At 41.6% G+C, this 13,676-nt stretch overlaps 1 protein-coding gene across 3 annotated transcripts in view; it reads left to right on the forward strand.

The window, feature by feature from the left end:
• The window catches only part of GATA6 (GATA binding protein 6), a 32,226-nt gene that overhangs the window by 4,807 nt on the left and 13,743 nt on the right, over window positions 1-13,676 (forward strand). For all 3 annotated transcript variants that reach the window (XM_072829010.1, XM_072829011.1, XM_072829012.1), the window contains exons 3-6: window positions 2,591-2,757; window positions 6,227-6,352; window positions 7,213-7,300; window positions 7,396-7,499. In XM_072829010.1, coding sequence (XP_072685111.1) covers window positions 2,591-2,757; window positions 6,227-6,352; window positions 7,213-7,300; window positions 7,396-7,499 — 485 coding nt within the window. The remainder of the gene's footprint in view (window positions 1-2,590; window positions 2,758-6,226; window positions 6,353-7,212; window positions 7,301-7,395; window positions 7,500-13,676) is intronic.

Genomic DNA, 13,676 nt, shown 5'->3' on the forward strand with positions numbered 1-13,676 from the left:
TGGGACATTGCAAAGTCAGAAAAATCTTCCATAGATCCAGCATATGTTAAAAACAACCAAAAATGGGAAGGGTTTTGGGAATACACACCTTTTGCTTAAGAGTCTTTTAAGAAAGCAGGAAGCTACTGAGAATCAGCCAGTCTGGGAGTGGGGGAGCAAAAGATCTAATTTTGGTTGTCCTCAGAGGTGTTCTCCTGCGAGGGAAACCTTGACCTCCAACCCCTCTTTCTCCTCCTAGCTTCCTAGCTAGATTTCTCCTTCTCCACTTTGATGGTTTAAAAAAAAGCGCCCCCAAAACGGACCGTTGTTGAAGGCACTCTTTTGCCTTCTGTTTGGGCTAAAACCCGAGAGCACTGAGCCTTTTCAATCTACACTGTGTGGAGGACTCCAGCTACCTGCTCCATACACCTCTCCCTGATTTTGGTGGTGGATGGGTGGTAGGGAATCCTGGGGTGATTATGCTGAGTGCTTGAGTCCCTGAGACCAGCGCCCTCCTAACCTCCTGCTGAATTGTGCTCCATTCTTTGGGTCCTGGGATGGCATTCCCTGGCCGTACCCTTCTCCCTGGAGCCTCTTATTTATTTATTTTTTTCCTAGGAATCCAAAGCAGTTGTGTTGGGAGACGATGATGAGTAGGGGGGAAACTGATGAACGAAAGTCCAGTGCAGTCAGATTTCCTAATTGTTAAAAAAAAAGTTTTTCTTATTTTAGTCCGTTGAAGGATTATAGCTGCTTGGTAAGTGGTAGGGAGAAAGTTGGGAGCTCTAGATTCGATTTAATGAAACAAACAAACTTCCTAAATTTTATTTATCCAAAGGGGCTTTTGGTTTTCAGATGACTAAAGAGATTTACCTGGAGAGTTCACACTGTCTTCTCCTGGGAACTTTTATTGTTTCCAGCCTGGGGGAAGGAGGCCAGGCATAGGGCTGGGTTCTCCAGGGAATGCCCCACTCCTCTATCGAGAGGGTCTCTGATAGGTAACATTTTAAAGTCAACAACTAAGACAAATACCTTGTTTAACTTCAGTGTCCTTGAAGTCCTGAGCATTTTACTGATTACCGTAGTCAATAGTGGCTTTTAGGGTGGAGAAGAATAAATCTTTGTGATGTGTTGTAAGTCGCGGTGTCCCCGTGACAACTTTGAACTCCAGTTATGTAGGATGCTAGTTTCTTTTAAACTTATTTCTTGAGGAGGAAAGAGACTTGTTTTGTAGCGTAAATTGCATTAATGGACTTAGAGAGTATTCATGCCCAAAACATATTTAAATATCTTTACAAGTAGTTAGTTGATGGTAGGAACAGGCTGTACACTCCTCGGGAATGAGAAAGAACATAAAGATTTGCTGGCACACATCTTCAAATAAAGCTTTAAAATGTAACATTTATTTACTTTAAAAATTGATTCAGAAATTCTTGGTAAAGCCACATTTGGACATTTAAGTCCTTTATAAATAACCCTAAACAAAAGGCTATTTTTATTTTTTATGAAGTTTATTTTAAAAGCACTTTTTAAATTAGTGAGTACCCATCTCATTTTAGATAGTATTTATTTATTCATATTTAACAAATTTAAGTGGAAGTAATAAATATTACAACTATTTACTCTCAAGATTTTTTTCTTAATAACAGGCTTGGGTTAGTTGTAAACACCAAAAACTAACCAAAAGCAAAATGACAAACGCAATTTAGATAGATTGCCTAAACTGAAGTTCAGTGTAGGAAAATATGAAAGTTTTGTTGAGTGTTACTAAACGATTTTAGTAATGTCCCGAATCAAAAAGATATCAACCGTTCGTAGGAATTTTGCAGATGGAAGCAGTGGAACTCAGAATATTTTAGCGTTTGCTCCTTGTGACATGAGAAGAAAATTTAACATTTATCTCGGTGCTTGTTAATGTTGGTGCGTTTTTCCCCCTTTAGGAGACCGGAGTCATTTTCTAATTAATGGATAAAGTGCCTAAGAACATATTTCTAATTTCACTTGTCCATTTTTTTTTTAATTGGAGGAAAGGAAGGTTGACAGATACAGTAAATACATTAAAATAAAAATTACGTGGGATAAAAGTAATAAGGTAGCCGGCCTGTATCCCAGGATATCTGTGGGTCTGGTTGCAGGGGTCAGTGATCAGCGTTGATATTGTATGGCTGGCTGGGGTTTGGCAGGTGGTCCACTGTAATTATGATGGATTTCAGTTTTGAAACGCTTGGAAACAGCGGGAAAGGAGGGGGTCAGGGGACCCAAACCAGCTTGCCCACAGCTCTCCATTCCGAGGTCCTTGGAGACCAGGCAGATGAGATGATTCGGGCTCGGCCTCCAGCACCATCTCCTGCCACTTTTCTTGGGGTTCTCCCGGGCGCGCCCAGGGCTGCAGAAGTATTGGATACAGGCTCAGCGGATCGATGGAGAGACTACGGCCGGCTCCGGGCTCGGCCGCCGAGCGCGCGGGGAAGGAAGGGCGCGGGCGGAGGCGGAGGCGGAGGCGGGCGGGAGCTGGGGCCCGGGCTGCAGGGGGCCGGGGAGCCCGGGAGGGGCGGGAGGGCCCGGGCTGCAGGGGGCCTCACCGGGGCTCCCGTCCCCGCTCTCGCCGCAGACCTGCTGGAGGACCTGCCCGAGAGCCGAGAGTGCGTGAACTGCGGCTCCATCCAGACGCCCCTGTGGCGGCGGGACGGCACCGGCCACTACTTGTGCAACGCCTGCGGCCTCTACAGCAAGATGAACGGCCTCAGCCGGCCCCTCATCAAGCCGCAGAAGCGCGTGGTGAGTGCGAGCGCCGCCCTCCGCTGCGGCCCGGGCGCCCCCGCGGGAACAGGTGCGGCGGGGACCCAGCTGCGCCCTTCCCGCCCGCGAGCGCCCGAGGCCGGGGGGCGAAGACCGCCCTTCCCCACGTTCCCACCTAGGGCAGGATGTCTGTCAGCGCGGGACCAGCAACGTGTAGGGGGCTACCTTGTTTTTTTTTTGTTTTTTTTTTTTTAAAGTCTGTGTTTATATATATAATCTCTAGATGTACTTCTAAATGCACTAGAATCATTCTGGAAGGAGACACAAGAAATTAGTAATGACGGTAACCTCTGGGGAGAAAAAACTGAGTATACCGAAACCAGGTCAGATGAAGGAAGGAGATGTTTTTCACTATGTACTGTTTGGTCTGGTTTGGATTTTATTTTTGAGACTCGAACCCCCTCCCTCTCGCCTTAGAGTATCACAACCACAAACCCACACTCCCTTTCCCCTACACCCTCATTCAGGGTTCCTTTGATTCTGTTCCTTATACTTTTGGATCCCTTTTACCTCTCCTCCTGGGAATGAGACAGCTTGTAGCCCCAAATTCCATCTTTTGGATTGTCTTTGAGTTTGATCAAAATTTACTCTAACCTTTGTTATTTTGAAATCTAGCTGTTCAGAAAACTGCATAGCACTTGAGGGGAAAAAAAAATGCAGTCTTATGTGCTTCCCAAGTTGGGGATTTTCACCAATCCAAACACATTTTTAAATGTATTTTATGTGTTTTAAATTCTGGGAATTCTGATTTTTTTTCAGGGATAAATCTCTTCAGAGTTAGGTGTGGTTTTAGGAGAGGGCATTTACTGCTGTAGTGATTAGAGAAAATAAATGAAAGTGTTCACAGGCCCCACTGTAGGGCTAACATTTGTTTAACCAAGCACTCATACTCTTAATACCTTTTAAAGTAAAATATTTTACAGTGAGATGCCAGACATCTTAAGTATCCAAGTAATTTATTTAATTGTTATACTGTAATTAGCAGGAACAAATGCTACACATGTTGTTTGTGTTAAATAGATTAGGGTGAAATTGCATCACAATGGAAGTCTGACACCTTAAAGAGAAGCAATTAGTTTTATGGTTGTTTTGTTTTTAATGCATTTAAAATAAAGTGGCTGAGGTTAATTTAATGTATGTGCCTTAAACTTGTTACAACCTCCTGCAGCTTGAAATTGTCTTCAGAGGGCATCCTTAACTTCAGCATCTGACTCCCTATGGTTTTCATTTCTTATGCATCATATTAAAAAAGTAGTGGCCAGAAACTATCCCAAGAAGTTTGTCGTTTTGGTGTGTCAACAGTGAAACTGATTTTTTTTTTTTTTGAAAGGTACATTGAGCTGAATACTAGCTGAGTTCAGCAAGATAACCTTTTCTTGAGATTGAGGGAAAAACTGGTAGAAGAGTAGCTGATTAAGTTCTAGTTGCATTCTAAATTTGATCTAGTAACATCCATTATTTAGATAGTGCCATTTGTTTTGTGCACTTACCAGTAAAAATAACTTAACAAAAAAGAGTTTTTGACATCTTCAATTTGTTGGTTTCCCTTCTGTGTGGCAGGTGTCTTGGCCATGACCAAGGTCAGCCATTGTGCTTTGTAAATGGGTTATAAATGATACCAATTGAAGGGTGTGTTCATCAATTAGTTCTTGTGGGCTTCTTATTTATGGTTTTGATGGATCTAGCTTAGTTCTCAGAATGTTGAACCCAAGTTTGTTTAGCTAGCAGTCCAGAACCAATCACTGTGAATTTGAACTTGTAATATATTGCAAAATAAGAGATTTATGGTGTAACTTGAATTCCTTGTCAGTGATGAATATAACTGAGATCACTTGTTACAAGGAACTTTTATAACCCATTCACCTTCATTTCACATGTTTATGGAGACTGGCTTCACTTATGATTTGCAGTTGACGGTCATAAAGTTCTTTGTTATAATGGTAAATTCTGATAACAAGTTTACTTCACATTGGCTTCAAATTCCACTGGAAACTGTCATAAATGACCTGTTTATAAAATGAACCTTCTTGTCCCTAGTTTACTGATTTCACGTTTATGAAGAAAAAGGAGTGCTCTCCTAGGAAATTATTTTAAAAGAAAGAAACAAATCTCGACATGCAAAAAGTTTTGTTTTTATCATTTTAACAAAACAGTTCCACAGATGGTTTGCCTGTCAGCCAAGCATGTTCATTTCAACCAAAAGTCAAATCGATTTTTCTTAGCATTGACTTCTTACAAATGTTGTAGTGCTAAGGGTTTGCCAGTGTCTGCTTGTTTTTATGACTTGTCTGTAAAGAATAATGCTACAGTCATCAATAGGATGTGAATTGTAAATGCAAAATTCAATTTTATCTTTTAAATATGTCGGCAAAGGATTTGATAAATCTGTCCTTTAGCCTGTGAATATTCAACACACCCCCAGTTCGTATTTTTGTTATACAAGACTATTCTTTTCTGAAATTAATTGATGTAGCTAACTTACCAAATTCTGTTGAAAAAATTTTCGACTTATTTTGATCCTTGGATTTTTCCCTCACAGCTTCTTTACTGAAGTCATAATACTGTTTTAGTTGCCTCTCTAGGTAATTTAAAAACAAATATAGATTTTGGCCTTTTGGAGAGAAACTTATACTAGCTTAAACTCTTCTTTATCACTCACACACAATTTAGATGAGATAAATTCCCTCTTAAGGATGTTATGGGCATAAAGGTCACATGGAAATCGGAATGACAGTGCCTTTTCTAATATTTAAATCTTTGTATGAACAGAAGCTGAATACTGTACTGATAGGACAAAGAAAATATATCCCTATCACCGTAAATAAGACTGCCAGCATTAAAACAGTGCCACAAAATTTGCTTATACTTTGTAAAAAGAATAATACGAAAACTTAGAGGCAGCAGGCAACCTTAACCTTGCAAATTATGATATGTATTACAATATATTTCTTTATAAAAATTTTGTACATTTTACAAGATCCGTTTCTTTATACCTGTCAGTCTATCTACCTGACTGCCTGCCTTTGTAAAGTTTTTGGGTTATTCCTCTGCACATGTCTGAGAAATAGACTTGATTACAAATGACAAGTGGAGACCACCCAAAGCCACTTAGGACACTGGCAGGCAGTTTGTGATTGTGTTTCGTGACTCTTATAATTCAGACCTGAAAACAGTGAGCGCAGTTATTGGCCAACATTGTCCGGGTTATTCTGTACGCTGGGAGAATAATCTGGAGCAAACCAAACACTGTGGGATGGAGCACCCTACATAAAATTCCAGTTTCTTGGTTCAAGAAGTTCAGTCTAATCAGACTTTAATTTTTTCCCTATATTTTAAAATTATTGTAAATAAAAGATCCATGCTTGTTGATGACAGGGAAATGATACGTTGATGTATGTGGCATATACATAAAGTCATTCATATCTGTACACTTTCTTCTACCTTTTAGCCTTCCTCCCGGCGGCTTGGATTGTCTTGTGCCAACTGTCACACCACGACCACCACTTTGTGGCGCAGAAATGCGGAGGGTGAACCTGTGTGCAATGCTTGTGGACTCTACATGAAACTCCATGGGGTGCGCCACGTATTCTGCTCATGTGTATACGTGTTTAGAATCTTATTTGTACATAGTTTCAGTTAAAAAAAAAAACAGCCAAGGAGAGGGGATAAAAGTGAAGAATCTGATTTCCTATATGTACGTTACTGAATTTAGGATGTTATTAATTATAAACCATTATCTTACATATCAGTAAGAAACAAAGAAATGCTGCCAGTTAAACTGCCACACATCCATTTTAAGACATCTCAGTTTTAGAAATGCTAAAATGTGAAAAATGTGCATTTTAGAATCAATAACATAGTAGTAACTTTAAAAATATATATACTCGAAGAAAAAAAAACATGGCACCAACTAGAAATGCATAACTAGTTTATACCTTAACTTTAAACTTTTTGATGCAATCAAGTACATTTATGTAAAGGAGCAATAATATATTTGATAGTTATAGTTAGCAACACTGTCCTTCATTTGGAGGAAACCGTGAAATATTATAAACACATCAATCTTAAAAAGGAAATTAACCTTGTATGTGTAGGAGGAAGAGAATACACAATCTCTTTGCAATAAAAATATGTACCTAGTGGTTTTACTCTGTGATTGAAGTTGTTTAAAACAATAAACAGTAAGTTGAAGGAATAAATTTTCCTTGACAAGTCACCTCATTTTCTCTGAAGGAATCTGCATTTGCTGGGGAAAGTATAGTCTTTGTACAGGTTGGGATCTATTGAGTGTGTATAAAAATTGAGTGAAATTTATGCCAACTTCTTTTAAATGAGGGCTTTCAGTTCTGATGTTGAGTCTTTAGTTAAAGTTGAGTTTTTCTTCAATATAATATTCATTAAACTTAAGGCCTGTTTGAAAATTTTTTTTTTTAGGTGCCTCGACCGCTTGCTATGAAAAAAGAGGGAATTCAAACCAGGAAAAGAAAACCTAAGAACATAAATAAGTCAAAGGCTTGCTCTGGTAAATACAATAAAATGCTATTTGATTGTAAAGTATTGGCCAACTGTAACGGTCGAGTATGTGTGTATTTATGAGGTTAATTTTGACTGTTGCAGGTAGTAGCAATAATTCTGTTCCTATGACTCCAACTTCCACCTCTTCTAACTCAGATGACTGCAGCAAAAATACTTCCCCTACAACACAACCAACAGCCTCAGGGGTAAGTGTTAAAGGAGTATAGACGCTTTCTAAGCTAGTGGGTTGCTCTCTAGTATATTATCACAAGTTTTATCTTATCTGGTAGTACAATAATCTAAACCAACAGTTCAGTTTAGTTAGCTGATACCTAGGAATAGTTTTTAGAGGAGATTACATTTGAATGTCAACAAAATGACAAACCTAAGTACTTTACAAACCTCTTAATTAAGATCTATATCATTTTTTATGGTTAAATTAACCCAAGTAAAAGCAAGAAGTTTTGGTGTGAAGTGCTTGAAGTTGTTTTATTTCCAGGTTTCTGTCTTGAGCTGCTTGTATAGATGTATTTGTGATGTAGATCAAGAACACTATGAACTCAGGTTTTATATATCTCGGTGCCCATGGCATTTAAATTTGCTTATCGTAGCGACTCCATCTTTTTGCCTTTCTTCTCTTCCTTTTTTTTTTTTTTTTTTTTTTAAGTCATTTCAAAAAGCAAAACTCATCATAATGTGTTCTGTGCTGCTGTAGTCACTGATCTTACCCACTGGCCTTCTGCTTGGGGGCCCTTGCCTTCTAAGGCCCCTTCATTGTACCTTGGCTTATTTCAGCCTTGCCACAAGCCTGGGAGCAATTCGCTTTTGAGTAATTCACACCCCTAAGGATAGGGATGCCTGGGCTTGGTGAAGATCACAGTTTCTGTAAAGGGGTGATTGAAACCCAGTTTTCCTTGAGTGTTGAGCACATTCCACCGTAAATTTGTTTTCCAAATTTACCTGGAATGCTCTTTTAATGATCAGGCCTTACCCTAGACCTCAGTGTGATCCGGGGCGAGATCTGGGCCGCAGGACTTTTTTTTAAGGATTATGCTGAGACTGGTTTAAGTCAAAATACCAGCATTAAAATCCCTATTTACTTAGTAATTGTTTTTTACATTTAGCTTTGCCCTGTTTGGGGTACTTTGAAATGCTACAGATTCCTGGGCCCCACCCTGGATTTTCTGAGTCAGAGTCTCTGGGGGTGGGGCTTGGAAGGCTGTGTTTTTGCATAAGCGCCCCAGGTGAAATTGAAACTGTTGCCCTCGAGGTGTCTTTAACCTGGGTTCAGGAACCACAGAGCCGGTTTCTTTTCATTGTATTTTGAATGGCTTAAACAAGCAAAAGGGAAACATTAAAAAATTTAAGTTTGATATTTCTGTCTTTCCTCCATCCCAAATTCTTTTGGCTTTTTCTTTTGCTTTAATGATGCAAGAAGTATGTTCAGTTTCACAAGGCAAAAAGCCTTTCCGTCATTTTCATTTGTTGCAGATAAGGTGTTAAAGAAGGCTTCTAGCCTTTTTAAAGGTGGACTCTGGTGTAAGATTTTTTTTTTGTTTATTTATTTATCTTTTACAAAAGGGTTAGTTGTGATTTCAAGAGTCTAAAGTGGTTACTTGTGTGGGAATGAAAAGATAAAGATTATTTAAAAATATTCTTTATGTTCTCAGTTCTCAGCAGCACTTAGGTAGTAGCTAAATGAGGCAGGTAGTAGCTAAACGCCCTGGTTTTTAAAGCACTGGGGGAGCCGTCAGGTTTTTTGGCTTTGGTGTTGGTCTCTTGTAGCTGAAATAATCACTGCCAGCTTTGGGTCACTTTTGTTTGTTAAGGCCGGCTTAAGCCTGGAAAAGGCCAAATTTGAATGATAAATGGCACAGAAATACAGGTATTTGCCCAACAATGGACTTGGGGGACTCGGGGTTTCTTTTGCTCTCATGGTTTTGTGCTGTGTAATTTCAGAACTGGCTATTTGTGAGTCTGATCGGTTGTCCTCACCGGACAGGCGCTGGGGAGAAAGTCGGGGAGGGGTCTGGCTCTGGCCTGCCTGGAAGAGGGGTCTCAGGAGCTATGTTGGCCATCCTCCGCCTGCTTTGTGGGCACCTCCTACCTGGGGCCCCGCATGCTGGAGGCAGCTGGCCGGCCCTCACCCCTCGAAGGAACTCTTCTGTCCTGCGCTGGAGGCCGGGAGGCAGGGCGAGCAGGACTTTGGAGGTTGGTGGAGTCTGAGAGCAGTTCCAGGCGAGGTCTTGGGCTATAAGCCCCCAGCACTCCTTAGCCCAAGCAGCAGCGTGCGTGGGAGCTGGCAGTGTGAGCTGCCGACCAGGCAGAGTTTGTGTATGCGTGAGTGTGTGAGCCTGCAGAGCCCCAGCGGCCTCAAAGGCTTCCCAGCACCTTTTCCCAGGGCAGGGGGCACAGACTGCCTGCCTTCTCCCTACATACAGGGACCCACTCCCTCTGGCCTGGGTTCCACAGGCACCTGGGCTTTGGGGGTTCCCTAGTCTGCTAGCCCACCACACACGTCTCTAGCAACCCCTATGTGACATGGCTGTGGTGGGGAACCAGGCCGACAGGACAGAAGCCCATCTGCTGGCTGCCTTTGGAAAGTGTCCCCTCCCAGAATAATTGTAGACCCTAATGGTCTCCCCAGGTGACTACCTATGGAGGAGTGCCCGTGTGTGTGCCCCGTGGTCCCTGAGTACCTTCACGGCCTTCTCTGGGTGGAGACTTGGTTGGTGTGTGCCCTTGGGGGGCGGAGGGCAGGGAGCTCCCTGAGCCACTGGGGGAAGCACTTGAGAAAGGTGGCTGTGCCGACAAGATGTGTCCTTTTTCCCATTTTGGTCACAGTTTATGATGTTGGAGGGCAGCTGGTGTTGTGCCAGGATGATTACAGGATTTGGGGAGGTGCTGTAGGTGAAGAAAATGTTGCATCCGCCTGGCAAGGTTGCGCCTGGTATGCAGTATGCATCACCCTGGTTGGCTCAACGTTTAAGCCTCCTTTGATGTCCCGCTGATCTCCAGTGTGGCCCTGTGGTTGACGTGGTGGAAATGAGTAGTTCAGGGTTATTTCACTTTTAAGAGGGTCAGCCGAGCTACAAAACAGTCATCTCAGGCATACTCCCAGTGGAAGAGCGGAACTGGGGGGGCCACATGGTGTAAGTGGCAACATAGCTGCTTTGCCCATCTTTCCTTAATGGTTGTAATAGCAAGGAAGTCAGATTGTTGCAGTGGTCCACCGCACACCTGCTGTTCCTTTTTAATCCCGCCACCCTCAGAAAAGCAGTGTAGGAGACGATCAGTAGGCGTTCCCAGCAGGCTCCTTTTAAATCCTTCTGTTCCTTCCCTCTCCTGTGGGGGGTAGGGGGCAACAGGTTCCCATGGCTGGTTCCTGAGCTAGCCTGGCAGGACCTGAACGTTCTGGAGGGAGGGTAGTTTTCTGCTGCTGAGAGCAAAGGCTCTAGGGCTCCCTCCTGGGCAGCAGTAAGGTGAGGGCAGGATTCCTAGCATGCAGCATTTGGCATTCTTCCTTGACAAGTGTCTCAGGGGCACGGAAATCATTTTTGTGGTGCTCTGAGGCCTTATGTCTTTCCTTATTTGTCATGAAGCTACAATGTCTTAGCTTTATGTATTTGTTGCTAATTTGTGTTTTAACTTAGAAAGAATGTCGTCTTTTTTCCAAGAGATCTAATGGTCATCAGGTTGCTGACTCAGCTACCTGATGACTCAGTTTCTCTTTGTAGGTTTTCTGTGTGGTGTGTTATGTGTCGGAGACAGAGGGAGGGCAGTGTGTTTCCTCTCTGAGATTGGGAAGGCTGACTGCTATGCAGCCTAGTATTAAAATAGCCCCTGGCTTGTTCTTTTTGAATTTTTGTGATTAAGAAATATGTCACACTTACATTTTGATAGACAGTTGATTATTTTTTGTGCCTTTTGAACTTAAAGATGCATTTTCCAAGAAAAGTCTTATGTACTAAAATTTTCTCTCGTGCAGGTTTACTGAAAAATATGTATTTAGTTGACTTAAATATGTAACAGATTTTCTTTAGCATTTATATTCTTGGTGGATGGTAAGAATATTTAAATCTTTCATTGAATTCCATTTATTGACTAAATCACACTAGAGTTTTTTTGTTCTTATTTAGAAGGGAAATATGGGAACAGTGTTCTATTTTAGCACTTCCCAAATAAGATTTATTTTTTCCAAATAAGATTTCATAATTTCTAAATATTCTTACCCTTCCTATGACTTGTAACTAAAAATTAGTAAAACTGGAGAAATCTTTACATATATAAAAATATAATAGATGTGTATATATGATGTGTGCATATTATACATCATATATACTCATTATTATCCATACATTTCATACATCATATATATTAGCTTATGTTTTATAGCTCAGTCCCCAAATTTTATAGATAAAAGGCATTTCTCTTATTTTTCCTTTGTGGCAGGAAGGATTAATTTGGGGATGAAAATAGCAGTGAGATTTAATGTCTGAGAATAAGATACCACTGAACATATTGCCTGCCTAAAAGTAGTTCTATAAATAATTACTTTAAAAAATTAAAAGCCACTTAAGTTTATATTAAAACTGCAAATATAATGTTGAAGTCATCATAAAACATAAAATGTTGGAGATGAACTCTAGCAGACTAATCCTGGCTTTATAGTCGTTGTTCCATTTAAAAAGTATTGTGCTCTGAGAGGCCCTGTTTACCATTGAATGAAACAAGGTACCTGACCTCGAATTGTTTATAATGTGGTGGTAGTGGTAGGGACCACACTGCTGGTCAGGTGTGGAAGTGCCTTAAATGAGCTACGGGGTAGGGTAGAAGTTGAAAGGAGGGAGTGGTTAATTCTGACCTCAGAGTTGGAAGTGGCTTCACAGAGTGCATTTGAATCAGTGGGATAGGATTTTTGCAGGGCAAGGAAAGCACCACGATGACATCCTCCAGAAAGAAGAGCATGGGCAACTGTGATGCTTTGAGGACATAGCTTTAGTGTTCAGTGTTGCTGGAGCATAGGGTGTGGAGCCAAAGGTAGGAGGTGAGACTGGTGAAGTAAGTGGAAGGTACACTTTTGAAACTGGTTCACATCAATATAAAGTCAACCTTAAGTGGGGTCCAGTTGTCTTCATTTCTAAATGATGGACTTTCTCTAACCCCCATCTGTGTTGACAAATGTGTTTCTTTTTCTATGCTAGAATACAACAATTAAAGCACTTTTTAAAAAATTTATTTATTGAGAGAGCAAGAGAGAGAGCTCACAGTACACACAAGACAGTACACGAGCTGGGGTGTGGAGTGAAGAGGGAGAGGGAGAAGCAGACTCCCCAGTGAACAGGGAACCTGATGCAGGGCTCAATCCTGAGACTCCAGGATCTTGACCTAAGCCGAAGGCAGATGCTTAACCGACTGAGCCACCCAGGCTCCCCAATTAAAACATTCTTAAGAGAGTATTTTGATAATTGATGTAAACAAATACTGGCATGCTCCTGCTTGTACATTTTATAAGCAGGGTTTCCCCTCATCATTAGTAAGGAAAAGACTCCCTCAGAGCTGGTTGACATGCACTGGCCTCATGGCACTATGATGTAGGCCTGGGCTCTGGTTTCTCTATCCCCAGGGCTTCTCAGGGCAGGATGGTTTGGGGTGGCCTGTTGAATTTTCTGAATGGAGACATATTGGGCATGGTGTGTTGGAGATAGGAAATCTTTCTGTACCTTTTGTGGTTCATCGCTGGTAATAGACGACTGCCACGAAGAGAGGCAGACTTAAGATTTGATGCTGGCTGATTCTGCCCCTTTGGCTGAGGGGTGGGGGCGCTTACCTGCTGATTGGTCATTTTGATACAAAGTAGGTATCTTCATTCTTGCCTTATTTATTCTTCTGGGATGCTCTGTGCCTAGATAGAGCTGTTTCCCAACTAGTCACTCCTTGGTAGTAACTTCATTCAAAAACCTTGTCAGAAGAAATACTTCCTCTGAGCTGCATGGTGCTAAATCTTGGGGCTCCAAGTGGTTTGAAAGAATAAATGCGCACCTTAGTGCTTGTGGCCACAGCAGCGACTGGGGACTGATACTTGTTAGGGTATGCGTGGGTACTCAGATGGCCTTCTGAAGAAAGTTTAGGTGCTTTGTAGGTTAATATTTAAAGTTCTTTTTATAGGTTTTACGTGCTAATATTTGCATCCTATACTGAAAAATGGAAAACACCACTTTAGTCACGTAGCTTATTACTTTTTTTTTCTCTAAGATTTCATTTTTTTATTCATGACAGACACAGAGAGGCAGAGATAGGCAGAGGGAGAAGCAGGCTCCCTGTGGGGAACCTGATACAGAACTCCATCCCAGGATCCTGGGGTCACGCCCTGAGCCAAAGGT

Source organism: Canis lupus, chromosome 6 (genome assembly GCF_048164855.1).
Source record: "Canis lupus baileyi chromosome 6, mCanLup2.hap1, whole genome shotgun sequence".
NCBI classification, from domain to species: domain Eukaryota; kingdom Metazoa; phylum Chordata; class Mammalia; order Carnivora; family Canidae; genus Canis; species Canis lupus.